The 17,347-nt window shown below is 45.7% G+C and overlaps 1 protein-coding gene across 6 annotated transcripts in view; it reads left to right on the top strand.

Moving 5' to 3' along the window:
- The window catches only part of ELMO3 (engulfment and cell motility 3), a 185,254-nt gene that overhangs the window by 126,975 nt on the left and 40,932 nt on the right, over positions 1-17,347 (top strand). For all 6 annotated transcript variants that reach the window (XM_085638688.1, XM_085638689.1, XM_085638690.1 and 3 more), the window contains 5 exons: positions 1,336-1,499; positions 8,797-8,909; positions 14,955-15,059; positions 15,266-15,348; positions 15,830-15,910. In XM_085638688.1, coding sequence (XP_085494814.1) covers positions 1,336-1,499; positions 8,797-8,909; positions 14,955-15,059; positions 15,266-15,348; positions 15,830-15,910 — 546 coding nt within the window. The remainder of the gene's footprint in view (positions 1-1,335; positions 1,500-8,796; positions 8,910-14,954; positions 15,060-15,265; positions 15,349-15,829; positions 15,911-17,347) is intronic.

Below are 17,347 nucleotides of genomic sequence, written 5' to 3'. Positions count from 1 at the left end.
TAAGGGCCATCTGGCACCCTTCTCTCAGTGACTCCTAGGTATTTGCCTAGAAAGCCCTGCCTTACATTTGATCCTGCATATCTCTCACCTGCAGATTAACTAACTTCCTAAACCTTGCACTCCTTCATGAATATTTACCTTGTCCATCTTAACAACGAGGTTCAGCGACGTTCTCTGTCATTTCTGTCCCATGCTCATGATTAAATCCTGAGACGAAGGTGCTCTTGCTGAGACTAATTCTGGGGTGTCATTATTTGAAACTCGGTTTCTATGTGTTAACACATTACCAAGATTATTATCTCAGTTACCACTTTTTAAGTTATGGCCATTTTGGGCATCAGTACAACCAGCACTATAGAGTAGGAGTAAGGATTGCATCTGTCCCCAATTCAGTCAGTGTGTGCTCCCTTTCAGGGCTCAGTGTGCTGCACAAGATGAAAACGTCATTTATATAGGTGAGGTAGCATGCTGTGTGAGTGGTTTTACAGCAACATCAACTTGGATATCCTGATACACAGTTCATGAGGGTTCTTCACAATGAGCTCCTTGTTTCATCCTCAGTGTTTTACTTTATGCCTTCCACAATAATTCAGGAGCCTACAACCTCCCAGGCTCCTGAGGCAAGGCAGTAGCCTATATTTGAATCTTGGAGCGGAGCACGAGCAAACCTTAGAATCTCTGCAACAAGTCCCTTAGTTCCTCTGTGCTAGCTTTCCATCCATCATTTTGCAGCGAGCTTCCACAAGTGCTTTCAAGTACCTGTTTCAGGGATAAACCAGACCAAAGACTATGTCCAGCACAGTCCATCTTCACACAGTAGTGGTTCCCTGTCTACAACTCAGTCAATATTCATCCCACAAACGACATCCATCTAACAGCATGCTTAGCCCAGTCGGCGCAAAGTAGATAGAGAAAATATTCATGAAGGGCTTTTAGAGTTTGTGAATTTTGTGAAGACAGTTCACCTTTAACGTACCTTCTGTCCTCTCTGGATTGCTCTACAGAATCCTTGCTTTTTATGTTCCATATTTGATTAAAGGGGAGTATGGCCCACAGTATTTAACTACCATTTCTAAACAGTTAATCTCCAATGCGCCAATAATGCCCTGCAAAATTTGTCGTTTACCTATATATTTCGATAAATCCTTGAGAAACTGAAAGCATCATATTTTTTTTAAATTAATGTTTATCTCTGCACCTAAGACATAATTCTACATCCCTTGAAATCCCCCCTCCATTCAACCATACAATGAGTCTTAAACTAAAGGCAGAAAATACTGCAGCAGATTGATGTAATTAGACACATCTCATCGCTCTACCCTCTTTTATTATCAGGTAATGCAAGTGGTACGAGAACAAATCACCAGGACTCTTTCCTCCAAGCCAACCTCCATGGAGCTCTTCCGAACTAAAGTCTCTGCTCTGAAATATAGTGAAATTCTGAAACTGAGGCAGACTGAGAGAATGCACCAAGAAGAGACCCTGGCAAAGCCTATACTGTGAGTCTAGGTGAAATGTGGGAAACCGATCCAATTGTGGGGCCAGGTTAGAAGGAAGATAAGGGCATGTTTCTGTAAGACGAGAGGTGGAAAAGGCTGTGAGGGGGAAGGAGGGCTGTGGACTGTCAGACAATAGAGATAGATGCAAGTCCCAGGATTGTGAGCAGAGAGTGGGGAAGGGCAAGTGAGAGGAGAAAGGGGCCAGTGGCTTTGCGATGGGCCAGGAGTTGTGAAAAGCGAGAGGGCCCATTGAGAGAGAAGCAATGACTTTGAGAGAAGAGAAGGGGTCAGGTGCTGTAAGGGTGTAGTGAGAACTATTAGTGTGAAACCGGGGAATGACCAACAGCTTTGAGATGAGAGAAGGGCTGTAGCTTTGAAGAAGTGCTGGCGTTGTTGGAAGAGAAAGGGGCCAGGAACTATGAGGGTATAGCAGGACCTGTGGCGGTGAAAGGATGCATAGAGGGCTGTGAGAGCAGAGTGGGGCACTTGTTGTGAGAAGAGAAAGAAACCTAGAACTATGAGACTGGAGGGCAGGGGTCTGTTACTGGAGAGCGGTTTATGGGTTGTGAGAGGCGCTACAGACTTTGGGCTATGAGAGAAGTGAGGGGCCTGGGGCATTGGAACAAGATAGGGGCTAGGGCCTGTGTGCGAAGAGGGAGGCAAGTGACTTTGAGAAGAGAGAACTGTGAGGGAATGGAGGAATCCATGGCTGTGCGAGAATAATAGACCTGTGAAATGAGAGTTCCAGAGGCTTTCAGACAGGAGATGACCAGCGGTTGTGAGAGGAGAGAGAGTCAAGGAACTTTGAGAGAACAGATGATTCTTAGCTATAAGAGAATTTTGGAGGTTCAGGCTGTGTGAGAGCATGTAGGAGTCAGAGGCTATGAGAAGATAATTGGCTGAGAGAGAAGAGAGGGACAGGGGACATAAGTGGTGAGAGGAGGACTAGACAAAGGAATATGTAAGGAAAGATTGGTTGGAGCTCTGACAGAGAAGATGGGGCAGGTGCTCTGTAACAGTTGTTGTCACTATATTGAGATCAAGAATATTGACCTACTAAAATATTGCATCCACTGCATTGTCGAGGTAAGTATATATTATTGTTAACTCCACATCTACTTAACTTGATGATGCAGTGGTAGTCATTGTAGTGGATGCCGTATTTTGTCATGCGTTATCGGACCCAGGGGGTGTGAGAATGTGTGCGACAGTGTCAGTGCACGGATAAGTTGGCCTGAATTTATGAGAGGAGACTGGGTGCTGGAGCTCAGAGAGGAGAAAGGGAGTAGGAGTTGTTAGATGTTGGAGAGGCAAGAGACTGAGAGGATAAAGGCTGTAAGAAGGTCTCTGAGACCATAGATGATTCAGGGGCTGTGATTGGATGGAGGATCCTGGTGATGTGTGAAAAAAGGAACCTCTGGGTTGTGAGATGTTACTGGAGGCTTGAGCTGTGAGAAGATAGAGTGGCATAAGCTGTAAGAGGACCAGAGCTGTGATAGGATAGCGTATCTGAGAATGTATAGGGTGGTGGTTAGGAATGTGAGAAGATGGCTGAGGTCAGGAGATGAGAGAGGGACCAGGGACCATGGAAAGGTAGTGGGGTCAGATCCCCTGAGTGGTTGGAGGGGCCAAAGGCAGTTAGAGGAGAGAAAGGTGCCAAGGGCTGAGAGAGGACTGAATGAGGTGTGGTGCTGAGGTAATAGAGGTGCCAATTACTTTGAGAGAAAGAGCACAGGATCTGTGAGTGGTGAGAGAGGGGTGCAGCTGTGGGATTGTAAAGTAGACCAATGCTGTGATAAGAGAGAGAGACCACAGCACGTGAGTGGAGAAAGGGGCTTTGAGAGGAGAGAGGGGACATGGTGTGTGAGAGGATAAAATGGCCTCGGTTTCCTGAGGAGATGGGAGTCAAGGGCTGTGAGAGGCCAGTGATTGTGATGGGACACAGGAGCCAGGGTTTGCAGTAGGGTAGATGGTTCTGGTGTGGTTGTGTGAAATACAGTGCTTGGTCTACATGAGCCTGGAGAGGCCTTGGATTAGTGAAAATACAAAGTGCCTTGGTTCTGCAAGAGGATAGATGGAGCCTGGGATTTAATGTGTTGGTGTGCCTTTGAACTGCAATATGATTGTTGGGCAGTAGCTTTTGTAAGCATATAGAAGAGAATTGAATGGGACAGTTCTTGTGAGCAGTTAGACAAGATTGAGGGGGAGAGGAGAGGTTTTGTGAGAAGCTACAGTGAGCCTGGGATAAAAGAGAAGACAAATGTGTTACCATAGTAGACTAAAACTTGTGGCCTAGAATCGAAATGGTAAGTATATCAAAGCACTGAAGCATACATGGATGCGGATGAGTAGAACGGGAATGGCGGATTGCTCCCACAAGTATTTACTGCACACAGGGGTTCGTCACAGTACACAGGGTATCGGGCAATGTGAAATGTTGGAACAGGTGTTCTCTAAGATGATTGCGGGGCAAGGGGAAGTGAGAGAATGGAGCAATGCTTGGGGCTTGTTGAAGGACAGGCGATACTATAGGGACTCAAGGAAGAGCAGTACTTAAGGATTTGGAAGTTAAAGGGATCCTGGAGTATAAATGCATTCTTGCTGACCTTGAGAAGATGGGGTACTTTTTTGATGGATCCGGTGGACCCTAAAAGAATCAAGAGGGTCAAATGGAGATATTATTGACAGTATAGAAGAGACTGGGTCACTTCAAAGGGTAGAGCATTTGAGGTGACTGAGAATGGGTTGCTTCTGGGAGTATTTCATAACAAGCATTTACAATGCAATGGTCTCGGCATTGGTAAAGTTAGAGCTATTGGCATTGCTCATGACATTATTTTTGTTTATCTTTTTGTTTTTAAAACATTTAAAGAAACGGCATTGTCACGAGCAATGCCAATAGCTGTAACTTTAACAATGCCGAGACCGTTGCATTGTAAATGCTTGTTTTCTTACCTTTCAGAAGCATGGAGCGCGATGGCAGGCAGAGAGAGGGTTATGCAAGTGTTCTGCACTCACTGGCCTGGCAGGTTGCTGGCAGTGCATATATCAACCCTCCCCCTCCCCCACCTGTGTGGCAGCCCAGGCACACACACAGCTGCCCCCAGGTACTTCACAGGTCTTTAAAAGACCATTCGCTTGTTAATGGGGCTTTGTTGGTTTTTCACCCCTTCTAGAGCCCCTGCATCGCCATTCTGACTATTGCTGGAAGAATTAGCACGTTACACATTACCAAGCCCTGTCAGCTGAAACCCCGAGGAATCGGGTTTTTGCTTGCAGGAATCCGGAGGCGGGAGACTTGCCTTGAAATCGGTAGTCTCCCGCCTGAATCGGGAGGGTTGGCATGTCTGGGGTAGGGTCTGAGGAGAGCAGAGACGCACACTTACAGAGAGGCCAGGTAGCGCAGCAGAGAGGCCCTGTGTCTGAGCCGGGAGAGCCTGGCACTCAGTGATGGCGCAGACATGGCCTCCGGCTCATGCAAGATCTGAGCTCGCGCCTGGTTGGGGGAGGGGGTCTGCCCCGAAGTGAGGCGCTCTAAGTGGAACACGCAGGCCTCACAAGCACTGAATTCTCCGTGCGACGTGTGTATCGCTCTAATCTTTCCACACTCATTTACTTTGCCATTCTTCTTCCGATTTGTCACCCCTCATGCCTCCCTCCGGTACCTCCACCCCCATCCTCCATGCTCCCACCGGCCCCTCCAGCCCGCCCTCCCTCTGGAGCAAGAAAGCTCATGTAAAAAACAGCAGGATGGAAGGGCAACAGACCAGAGGAGCGAATGGGGGAGCGGGTGGGGCAAGGAGGAAAAAAACATCAGAAAAGGGAGAGAGCAATACAGGTGCCAGGGTGGCATGCACACCTGGAGAGAAAAATACAGGGTGCAGGGAAGGAGAGCAAAACATGGAGGGCACGGGGGACACACACAAGAGAACGAGCAACATGTAAAAGTGACAGCAACATGGGGGGTGGGGCAGAAGCATATGGGGCAGGAACAACATGAATCACAGGGAAATTAGGGTGAAATGTACGGAAATGTACACATGAGAGGAACACGAAGTGAGAGGGTGGGCATTTGAGGGGAGCACATAGGGAGACAAGGAGAAAGCTGGAAAACACATGCACTCTCAAGCAGTAGTTAAAAAAAGAAAAATAAATTGCTCCCTAAAAGTGAGTACGGGATGGATAGAAGGCAGACAATCAGGGAGATGGTAAAGAGACTATTCTCCAGAGGAGGGACATACAGAGGATGGACGAGCTGGGACGTGGAAAGCCACTGAATAAGAAGCAAACAATTGAGAGTGACAATAATGCCAACCAATGGTACCCAATGGCCAAACTGTAGACTCCTGTAAGTCCACCCATAGACTGTTGATCCATTAAATATTTCTATTATATTTATATTATTATCTTGAGGACACTGATACATTCTTACTAACTAAATTCTATCAGGCATTGTATCTCAATCTACAGAGCGCAGGAGGAACAGCTCATCTGCTGGGAATCATTACAAGCAGCATTGTTAAGCGTACTGAGGAATTTCGTATCGTAATGTAAAAATATTGAGTTGCACAACTTTGCTATTTCAGTGCTTTTATTGCAAATGCAATATGTACACCTCTCTCACATATACAGTGACTTGTCTGCGCTGTATAAAAACGCAAATCTTATTTTAAAAAGATTACATTCTCCTTAATGGCAAAGTCTGCTCCTGTTTCATCGCGATGTATCAACAGTTTTCAAACTCTCGGGTAGAGCTGTGAGACAACTGTAGAATGGCGTAAATCGCTCTTAAATAATAAAAACACCCAAGAACGTCAACTTTGCCCAGCAGATAAGCAGCTGCTCAGGCCGGTAAGTACTCAATGTAGTCAAATAATTTGCTCTTAGTGATAGGAAAACAGCATTTTAATTAATTGCACGGTAAAAATGGGGCTGTAGAGGGCGCTCGTGCCTTCCAGAACCTAGTGTGAGGCTGCTCTCTTTAACTTCAAACGCGTCGGAAACGATTTATGTACTGAGGGACATTTAATATTCGGAGGAACGAAATTTTCTGGTATGCAAAGGCGTCTCAGCAGATCTCTCGATTTTCTCAGGTCCATGCGCGCATATCTCATTCAGAACAGTTTTTTCGGTGCACTCTGGGAATTGCAGTCCTATCATTACCTTATAAAATTAAGGCTACAATTGCAGAATGCACAGAGAACGGTCCTGTGGGGCCTGTCAAGGAGAGGAAGACAAATGAGCTCCTGCATATACCCCGGGGTCCGCCTTTCCCAAACAGCACTGGCCCGGTGTGAGCTACGAGAATGTCCCGATCTGGGCTGAGGAGAGGGTTTTAAAGGGTCGGGTGAATACGAACGGTTTTAGTTCCGAGCACGGGAGGCAGCAGAGTTCGGGTGGGTGGGGGAGGGAGGAGCAGGGCAGGAGGTGATCTCACCACAGTGGCTCGGAGGAAAGCGAGACTGCGTGCTGTTGGAGATCAAAGACTCGGAATGTGTTTGCACAAAGCTCACCATCTGTAGAATGGTCCTGTGGGGCCTGTCAAGGAGAGGAAGACAAATGAGCTCCTGCATATACCCCGGGGTCCGCCTTTCCCAAACAGCACTGGCCCGGTGTGAGCTACGAGAATGTCCCGATCTGGGCTGAGGAGAGGGTTTTAAAGGGTCGGGTGAATACGAACGGTTTTAGTTCCGAGCCCGGGAGGCAGCAGAGTTCGGGTGGGTGGGGGAGGGAGGGAGGAGCAGGGCAGGAGGTGATCTCATCGCAGCGGCTCGGAGGAAAGCGAGACTGCGTGCTGTTGGAGATCAAAGACTCGGGATGTGTTTGCACAAAGCTCACCATCTGTAGAATGGTCCTGTGGGGCCTGTCAAGGAGAGGAAGACAAATGAGCTCCTGCATATACCCCGGGGTCCGCCTTTCCCAAACAGCACTGGCCCGGTGTGAGCTACGAGAATGTCCCGATCTGGGCTGAGGAGAGGGTTTTAAAGGGTCGGGTGAATACGAACGGTTTTAGTTCCGAGCCCGGGAGGCAGCAGAGTTCGGGTGGGTGGGGGAGGGAGGGAGGAGCAGGGCAGGAGGTGATCTCATCGCAGCGGCTCGGAGGAAAGCGAGACTGCGTGCTGTTGGAGATCAAAGACTCGGAATGTGTTTGCACAAAGCTCACCATCTGTAGAACGGTCCTGTGGGCCTGTCAAGGAGAGGAAGACAAATGACAGAAAGAGAGAGAGACAACTGCCTTTCTCCGAGGCGAAGCAGAAATGCCTCGGAGAAACGCAGCGGCATTTTCGGTTTGGGGGGCGTGTTTGTCTTTTCTCTCCTCCAGCCATTGGCTGGAGGAGAGAATGAGACTTTCTGCAAAAAACACGCCCCCGATCCGAAAAGGACGGGGCATGATTGGAGTGACGGGACCTCTTCTCCAATGGCTGGCCAGCATTTACTAGGCCAGCCAATGGAGAAGAGGGGCGGGTTCAAGCCCCTCTTCTCCCAAGTCATTATCTCTCGCGAGCGAGACTGCGCAAGCGCAGCCATCGCTAGCCGAGACCTAAAAAGGAGGTACTTGGAATCCGCTTAAGGGAAAGGAGACAGAGAGTCCCCTAGGATAAAGGATCCTAGGGAAATCTCATGGGATACAATAGTGGGAAATGGGGTCTCAAATAGTAAAATGGCACTGTGGAGTTCCCCATTATAGAATGAGTTGAGACTGTTAGAGGCCAGAAGGACTAAGTTGCTTCAGTAGACCTGATACGAGTGAGAGAACATGGGGAACCGGGGAGTTAAGGAAGTCCTAAGTCCTTTAATTGGTGAGGTGGCTGTGAGGATCTGAGGCGACAGAGAAACATGGATTCTGACAATGTAAGTTTGTGGAGTTTTCAATTTTACATTTCTCATGGGATACAATAGTGGGAAATGGGGTCTCAAATAGTAAAATGGCACTGGGGAGTTCCCCATTATTGAATGAGTTGAGACTGTTAGAGGCCAGAAGGACTAAGTTGCTAGAGTAGACCTGACACGTGTGAGAGAACATGGGGAACCGGGGAGTTAAGGAAGTCCTAAGTCCTTTAATTGGTGAGGTGGCTGTGAGGATCTGAGGCGACAGAGAAACATGGATTTTGACAATGTAAGTTTGTGGCGGTTTCGATTTTACGTTTTGTTTGCTTTCTGAAAGAGTGAATGTAGGCTGAAGCAGCAGTTTGCATAGATCTACATGAGCCTTGAGGACTTTTGTGCAGTGGACAATAGTGAGGGATGAATGCAGTAGTCTCAGCTAATTAACCCATATGTCTGATATATTATTTAGAGAGCTGAAGGAGAAACTCAAACCTGAACTTCTAGAGTTGATCAAGCAGCAGCGGCTAAACCGACTATGTGAAGGTACACTCTTCCGCAAGATCAGCAGCCGGCGTCGCCAAGGTATGTGAACACTCAGCAGGCCTACTGTAAATGGTCCACTTTTCCAAGAGTGTATGGTCTTGTTTTTCTGTTTTTTTAATCGAAATTATTGCAGTAACAAAGGCTGACCTGCAATACAAAAAAGAAACCACATTGAAATGATGGTAACATTACCATAAATCATTGACATCACGTGGGAATGGTAGCCAGAAGTCCTTTGACACCAACTCTTCAGCAGCTGCAGCCTAAAAGTCTTCCTAGTTTGTTTCTGCAAGACCATGGGTTCCCAGTTGGAGGGTTAATTCAACATCATCTGCTCCACTGGCAGTCCATCACTTCGGACAAATGGGTTTGCAGATCATTCTCAGGGGTTACTTCCTCCCTTCCAAATCTTTCCCTCCCCTTTACTGCCATCTCACAAACGGCTGGCGGAGAAACATCTTATCTTGCTCCGAGAGAAAGTTACAGCTCTCATGGCCAAGAGGGTTATAGAAAGGGTTCCGATATCAGTAGTAGGCAGTGGTTGCTTTTCCCGCTACTTTTTGATACCCAAAAAGAACAAAGGTCTTCGTTCTATTCCAGGCCTCTGAACAGTCAAGCTCTCCCTCAAAACGGAGAAATTGAAGATGCTCAGGTCTTGTCTGCCCTAGACCAAGGAGAATGGATGGTAGCGTTGTACTTGCAGGATGCGTATTTTCTCATCCTGCCTGCCACAGGCGTTACCTGCGGTTCGGGTAGGCTCTGTAATTCCCTTTCCCCTTACCAATGCTCCTCGGTGTTGACCAAGGTGATGGCTGTGGTCACTGAGCATCTGAGGAGGTTGGAGGTTTCATTCTTCCCCCGCCTTGATGACTGGCTGTTGACGGCGGCCTCACCCCAGACTGTCATCTCTCACCTCCGTTGGCAAAAATGTGTAGAATATTGTACAAATATGTCTATCAACCCTCTTCCTGCCTCTCTTTTTCACATTCTTCTGACATTCTTCTCTTTATTCGTACCTTTGCCTAGCAAGGCTCTGCTCTGGGAACTCTAAAGGGTTATCTTTCTGCTCTGTCTACTTTCCGTGGGCTCCCTGACCAACCCTCTTTAAGTCCCCTACTGTAAATAGGTTCCTGAAAATAATAATAATAAGACTCTGATTTATATTGCACCGCTAATCACCCGTGAGGGTTTCCAGGCGCTGTTCCTAGGCAAGGGGAGATTAAGTGATTTGCCCAGAAACACAGGATGTTGAGCCGACGCTGAGCCTCAAACCTGTATTCTCCTGAAGGTTTACGGGCCCATTCCACCAGGGGAAAAGCTGTGACCATGGCTTTGGTTTGTGGTGTCCAGTGCTGGAAATCTGCCAGGCAGCAATGTGGGCGTCCCTGCACACTTTTGCAAAGCACAACTGACTGGACAGTCAGGTTTGCTGGGACAGACATTTTGTCCTGCTGGACTTCTTAGTTTAGTCAATTTGGCCGAAGTCCACCACCTGATGCTAAGGCTTGGGTATCTATTCAAAGGTAAGGAATCTGCAGCTAGAAGTCTCTACCAGATGAACAAGTTTCTTACCTTTGGTAACGCATTATCTCTTAGAGACAATATCCAGCTACAGATTCCTTACAGACCCATCCTTGCCTCACCTCTGCTGACAGATTTATTGGGATAAGGTTGCTCCCTTTTCAGGGTCTTAGTTTGGACACACACTAGTTAGTTCACTCCATGGCTTTGTGCTTCTGGCGTGGAAAGCGTGTAATGTAACTGATGTCCACACGCCTGGGTGGCGCCTATATAGGTGACCGCAACGTCACATCCGGCACCAACAACGCTGCACAGAACCAAACTGAGCCACCGGGCGGCGCACAAGGGTAATGCTAAGGGTAATGCTCACTCAAAAGTTTATGAATCCAGTCTGATGTCTGCGAAATTCAAAGGTAAGGCATCTGCAGCTAGATATGGTCTGTACCATATAATGCGTTACCAAATGTAAGTAACTTGTTCATTGAAGGCCTAGGCTCCTTAGCACGACTTGAGCCATCGAAAGATTCAGCATGTAAATCAGGCAACAAATGTGATGAAAAAATTTAATATAAACTCTTTTAAATGAAACAATTTATTTTATTTGACTATATCTGAGTGTTTCAATTAAATACATACAATTATATCCATTACATTGAGTGCCACTTATTGAAACACAACATTTTCAAGAATACCCCCATGCTCTTATGGCGTTGCATGAGTTACCCAAGATATGTCAGTTTGTCATGTTTTCTTTTTATGTGACCTATGGTTTTATCATATGTGAAGTAGGATTATTTTATATTAGCCATATGCAAGTGAGATTTTATGTATAGTACAGATCCTGATCTGAATTAGTTCAATGTGCTATCAAATTAGTTGGTTAAGGAAAATGATACGTTGTGAAGCAAAGCGACTTGCCTTTGATCACACAATTTTGTTAGGTGTGGAAGCCTCGATTTTAGCCCCTGTTTCCAGGTTGCACATTGTGAAATTCAGCTGCTGTATGGTTACTCCCTTCGGTCTTCTGTTTAATACTAAAGGCCAGTGCTTTGTGTACAATTAGTTCATGAATTAGTATTAATACAGGGAGGTCAATAAATATGCTTAACACACCTTCTATCAAACTAACACCGTACACTCACATATACATATGCATAGTCAAAAGATTTAAAAATGTGATTTTCTTTTTGGAGTCTTTTCACAGAAACTGACGATGGACAACAGTGACATATCATGTCTGCTGGAAGCCGCGCTGCATATCGAATGCAATTTAATTGGGGTCATTGCAGTGTAGAATCTCTCCTAAAATCGTTATTTGTCAAATCAGGCAAGCTAGCAGTAATATTAACATAGAAGTATCATCTCCTGCCTTCTGTTGCACTTAATTTTTATTAGAAAAAAACATACCATTCCATTAGTTTTTTTCTGCACGGGGTTCAGACGTGTTGAACAACGGCTCCTGGAATGACACGCATCCTTGTAGCTTTTTCAGGACTACATGCTGTAAACGAAGACTAAGTTAATAATTGGCTCGCAGTCAGTGCCTATCAGGCTGTTCCCCTGGCTGACAAACCTCTCGGCCTTCTCCAACAGCCATCCAGCATCAAGATCCTGGTGCCTTCCCTGAATCAGTCAAGTCTGTTTTTTGGTTTCCTTCCAAGCTTGCTTTAGAGAACAAATACTGGAAAGGGGTGTTGGAATGCACACCCTTCCAGTTTGACAAAGGTGCAATGCTAAATTTCCTTGGTCGACCAGTACGGCATTTGCAAACTTTTCCTCTCCTTCACCTTAATGGCACCTTCTATCAGTTTTGCCTTACCCTGCACTGCAAGAAGACTCTGAGGTATCAAAGGAAAAGGTGTTGGCTGTATACAAAGATGCAGCAGCAGTCTTCCTCAGACCCCTTATATTTTTTGGAACACAACCCTCTGAGCATCAAAGAGGAGGAGGTGTGCCCTTCTAGGTTCCCAGGCGCCCACCAAGACTGGGCAACCTCTGCTTCAAAATCAGCAGGTTCTCAAACAAAGAAAAGTCCTAGGGGCGTGATTATAACTCCCAAGCTGCAAAGCCAGGGAGCAAAACCTCACGCCATTAAACATCCCGTAACTTAGAGAGAGCACCCCTCCCACAGGAGTCGAGCTCTCACTCAGGGGAGAAAGAAGCAACTGCCCATCAGTTTCCGGTCGGCATCGGGAGAAGACTTAAGGGCCGAGCAGGCATCGAACAGAGAGTGTTGAGCCGCAACAGTCGCTGCCTTCCCCTCAACCAAAGGGCACCAAATACCCTGTCTGAGTCAAAATCGATGCCGCGAGCACTCTGAAACCGAGTGTCAAGTCTACGCTAAAGGTCACTTTGACACTGAGACTGTATGAATCTTAGTCTCAAATCTTACAGAAGCTGGCGGAGGAAGTCGATGCCAGGCAGAAACAGCTCTTTGTTCACCCAGAGACTGGCAAAATCACTGCCAAGCTGCCTCCTGGATGGCCTTTAACAACATTTCCCCTAATTCCAAAGAATCGCTGGCTGACTTTTGAAGAAGAGCTCAGTTTCTATGCATCTAGACATCCAGTGCCTAAGAATCTTGGACAAGAGCTTAAGCCCACCACCCCAACCGCCTACACTCAGGAAATCACTGCCACCACCACCCCCTCCTCTGGCCCCACCACCAGGCCCATGCACACCACCAACAAAGCGTGCATCTGCGCAACCCACAGGCGACGCTGCCCTGCTATTCAATGAAAGCAAGTGCCTTGATGTCAGTGGCAAGCACAGAATTGTCCTGCCAGCACTATAAAACTATAACGGTGTGAGCTTGTACAGCAGTGGTTTGATAGTTCTATAAAACTCCCATAGTGTATTTTTTCTCTAGCAGCTGTTTCAGCAATAGAGTTAGCACACAGTGTGAGTTCTCTATGCAGTGCCCCATCAGTGTTATAGGACTGTAGTAGTCTGAGATGTTTCTAGCAGCACCTTTTTAGGTTAATGGACTTCCAAGGTTTGTCTCTCTTGGGCAGCTAACCTTAAGCACAGATCACACTGACTCACTTGGTAGACCTTTCCTTCTTTTATTGGCCTGACACATCAGATCTACCATCCCCTTATACACCATTCAGTTTTGTAATTCTAAGACACCAGACTTCTCTATCTCTACGCCGAGGTGCTTATATGAACATTTCTTGGTTGATGAAGGATTCATTGTTGTCTGCTTTGATCTCACCCCTGCCTTCAGGCAGACCCTGTGCTCTATCGCCTCTTCACTAAAAGAAAAGAGGCATCAGCCAACATCAGCAGCTGTTCTGGCTGTGTTCCATTCTGTGCAGCTTATCTCGTCTCTGATTAACCACAGGTCCCTATCAGAGCCACAGAAAGATGCAGGGGATAAGCTGATGTAGTTGTCCACTAGACTTCTAGATTAAGCATAGCACAGCGGGTGAACAGCTGTGGCTGTAAAAAAAAGAAAAACACACATACTGAACCTTGTAGAGACCTGGAAACATTCAGCCTTGGTCCATGACAGCAAAGAGCCTCTGGGCACAGGCAAAATAGTTTAAAAGTCCAGAGTTTAAAATCTAAATGGAGGGAATGACACCACAGTACATATTCTGGTATATCGCTGTAAAATAAGATTGGAAAAGAGCCAGAGTTCCTTGGAGAGCGGGTGGGGAGGAGTTGTGGCCTTGTAGTGAGAGCCAGCAACTTTGAAACTGTGGAACCAGACTCGAATCCTTGCCTTGACCCAACATCTTCCCATGCCCAGACAAAATGTGTAAAATATTCAGTTTCTCATGTAAAGCACACTAATGAGGCCAGGCCAAATTTGCGCCCCATACAACCACAAAAAATAAGAGTAATCTGACATAGTCCGCAAACCGCATTGCATCTGTTCAATTGAATTGTACCCTTTTTCACCTATTTTTATTAGTAGAGATTCTCGCGTAAGCATGTTGCTGTGTTCGCCCTTCACCTGATGGATGATTCTAACTTTTGCTCCCTTTTGTAGTATGAAAGCCTGCTCAAAGTGTTGTTTCCATCTAGTTACTAGTTTTATGTTCTGCCCTTTGGAGTGAGCATGCTGATATATTCTTATATGTGTTTGTCCTTCTACAAGCGTGCTGATGGATCCTTGAGTGTGCTTCGTCATTCTTCTGTAGTCTGTCAGTTGGTATCACAGACCCTCGGGGGTGTTAAAGTTTATTCTTCAGCATTTTAGTCCCTCTGGAGAGAATTGGTCCTAGTTTGTGAGTGTCCCATGGCATGGTGCTCGTTCATCCTCTGGAAACGTAATGACATATCCCCATAATGTTTTGGTTCGTGGAAGTCATTTCTGTTTTTGGGCTTGCTGAATCCTCTGCAGGTGTACTACTTGTCTGTCTGTCTCTCAGCATGTCTGCCCTCCTGGGCATAGAGCAGCACTGTCTTTGAGTATATCAGGATCTCATCTGTTCTTCTTGAACGGTTGAGCTAGACAGTTCCAGGGACTCATGCTTCCTGTCCTCCTTATATACTCTGCTCTCATCTGAAACCATGATTCTAATTCGGTCTCAAACGATTTCCTGTTTTCAGATAAGCTCTGGTACTGCCGCCTCTCACCCAATCACAAGGTTCTGCACTATGGGGATGTAGAGGATGGAACAGAGAATCCACCAATCGAAAGTCTCCAGGAAAAGAGTATGTGATGAATATACCTGTTCTTCAGAGCTCCCCTCACTCTCTTCTCTTTCTTTCCTCCATCCTTTTTCTCCTCCTATGTACCACCATGGTATCCCCCTTGGTTTCTTCCTCGCCAATTCTCTTCGCTCTCTTTCTCCAGGCTGTTTATGTGGGGTGCTCTTGTGTTGTCTCTACTGTTTGTCTCATAATGCACTCCCTCTCAGTTGCAGTAGCCGATATCAAAACTCTACTCATCGGAAAAGACTGTCCACACATTCGAGAGAAGGCTTCTGGGAAACAGAACAAGGTGCGGGTGTTCTTGGTGCTCTTTTTTCAGTTTTTCCTAGGTGTTCTGTTTTCTCTCTTGTAAGTTGCTGGGTTTGCTCCAATATCTATGCATTGTGTATTTGTTACACGCACATGGTGATAAATCTGCTTTAGAACGTGACAGAGAGTAGGAGAATGATAAAGGGATCACTGCTACAACTCCTTTCTTTCTCTTGTCTTGAAACTTACTCCGCTGGTTCCATGGATGCTTTGGCTCATTTCACTAAAGTACCGAGGTTTGGGGCATTTCGGTATCCACTGGTGAGAGAGTTTTATTGCCGGCATAACCATGGTAAAGTGGGCACCGTGTGCATGCACAAGCTGACGCTGCTAAACGGTTGTTTCTTATTACCCTTAAACGAGTGGAGGGTCCAGTGCTCCAACCAGGAGCAAATTCTCTGCATTTGTCCCATTGGCATGCATTCGTCCTTCTGCTAATTTGAGGTCATCAATCTTTGCAGGACGTTCTGGAAATGGCGTTCTCGATTTGTTATGACGTGGAAGACTATTATTTGAACTTCATCGCACCCACAAGATATGAGGTATGTAAGATGCGAATATTGGCTTTGAAGAATCTGTGGTGGGAGAGATTGTAATGGAGAGGTTTGAGGGCGGGCACATATAATTTCATCTTCAAGTATTATGGTTGTATGTATAGTTAATAGGACTAATAAAACACCAGTGAATAACGGACATTTGAGTGAAAAGAATTTGTAATAATGGCCTTTGTAATGTTTAGTGTTGGTGATCATAATTGATATGTAAAGTCCTGTCTTCTTTCTACAAATCTGGAATGATTGGTCTCTACTATCAAACAAACCAAAGGTGTCTAAACTTGGATCACGAGACTATTCAGGTGACTTCTGCTTAGATCGGCATTTGAGCCTATTGGAGGGCGCATTATGAAGTCCAGTCACTGTGACTTTACTCGTAAAGCTCTGCCTTCTTTCATTTTCTCTTCTGGCTTGGATGTGTGAAAGCTTCATGTGGTAAGCCTGCTTGTTCATGCACACAAAGAAGTTCCTTTCATTGCCAAGGGCTATTATGGCAATGTGTGCTCTTGGAGACCAAAAAATAATTTTGCTCGTATCCAATCTTTTTTTTTTTAATTGACGAGGGCCAGGCAGCTTTCCCAACAATAAAGATTTTAAAAAACCATGACAAAAACAAACATTGAAAAAGCCCAAAAGCTGGTGGCTAACACCAGACTTATTGGGGTTACCAATGCTTTTTGTAAGGAGGATGTGCAACAAGTATGTTTTGCACCCACCTTTGTGCACGCCAATATCTTAATATAGTCGCAGACAAATAACTTTGTACAATTCATAAACTTAGGTTGTAGTGGCACACAGACAAAGTAGTACAGAGCTTATCAAACACACATGGCTTCCTTCCTGGAGCAGGTCCGTCGGCATTTTAGCATTTAAATTGTCCTACAGCATTGAAAGTGAAACTACCATAGTGAAAAGTGAACTTTATTGAATGTTTACGTGAAAGGATACTACCTAATTGATCAGTGTTTTACTGCTATATCGCGACTGAAAAGGGAAATGAAAGATGCAAGGACTACAACTGCTTTTTTGCTATGAGCCTTAAAAAAAGCAGCAGTCCCAAAGGAACACACACGAAAAGTTATTAGCTTCTTTGTATAAGTGCTACCCTAATCTCAGTTTATAAATTTGTAAAGCGGTGTGCTTTGCTTTATTTTTAGTTGTTGCAATTTAATTTAAGTTCATAATGGAGTTAGCAAGAATCTTAAATTGTCCTGTCTAGCACGAATAGAGTATCTAGTTCTGTTTTTAATATTTGAATTCTGAGACATAGTCATGTAGTGGTAATGTGCCAAGCAAAACTGCAAGGAATAAAACCAGGACTGGTAAGGCAACTGAAACATGTATGACACCAACTTCCATGTCTTCCGTTTAAGCCAAAATTACTTTGCCTGATGATTGTTCAAATCACATATGTTTAAAGGGATC

Source organism: Triturus cristatus, chromosome 12 (assembly GCF_964204655.1).
Source record: "Triturus cristatus chromosome 12, aTriCri1.1, whole genome shotgun sequence".
NCBI lineage: Eukaryota > Metazoa > Chordata > Amphibia > Caudata > Salamandridae > Triturus > Triturus cristatus.
The sequence above is the reverse complement of the archived record's forward strand: the minus strand, read 5'-3'. Positions and strand labels throughout refer to the sequence as shown.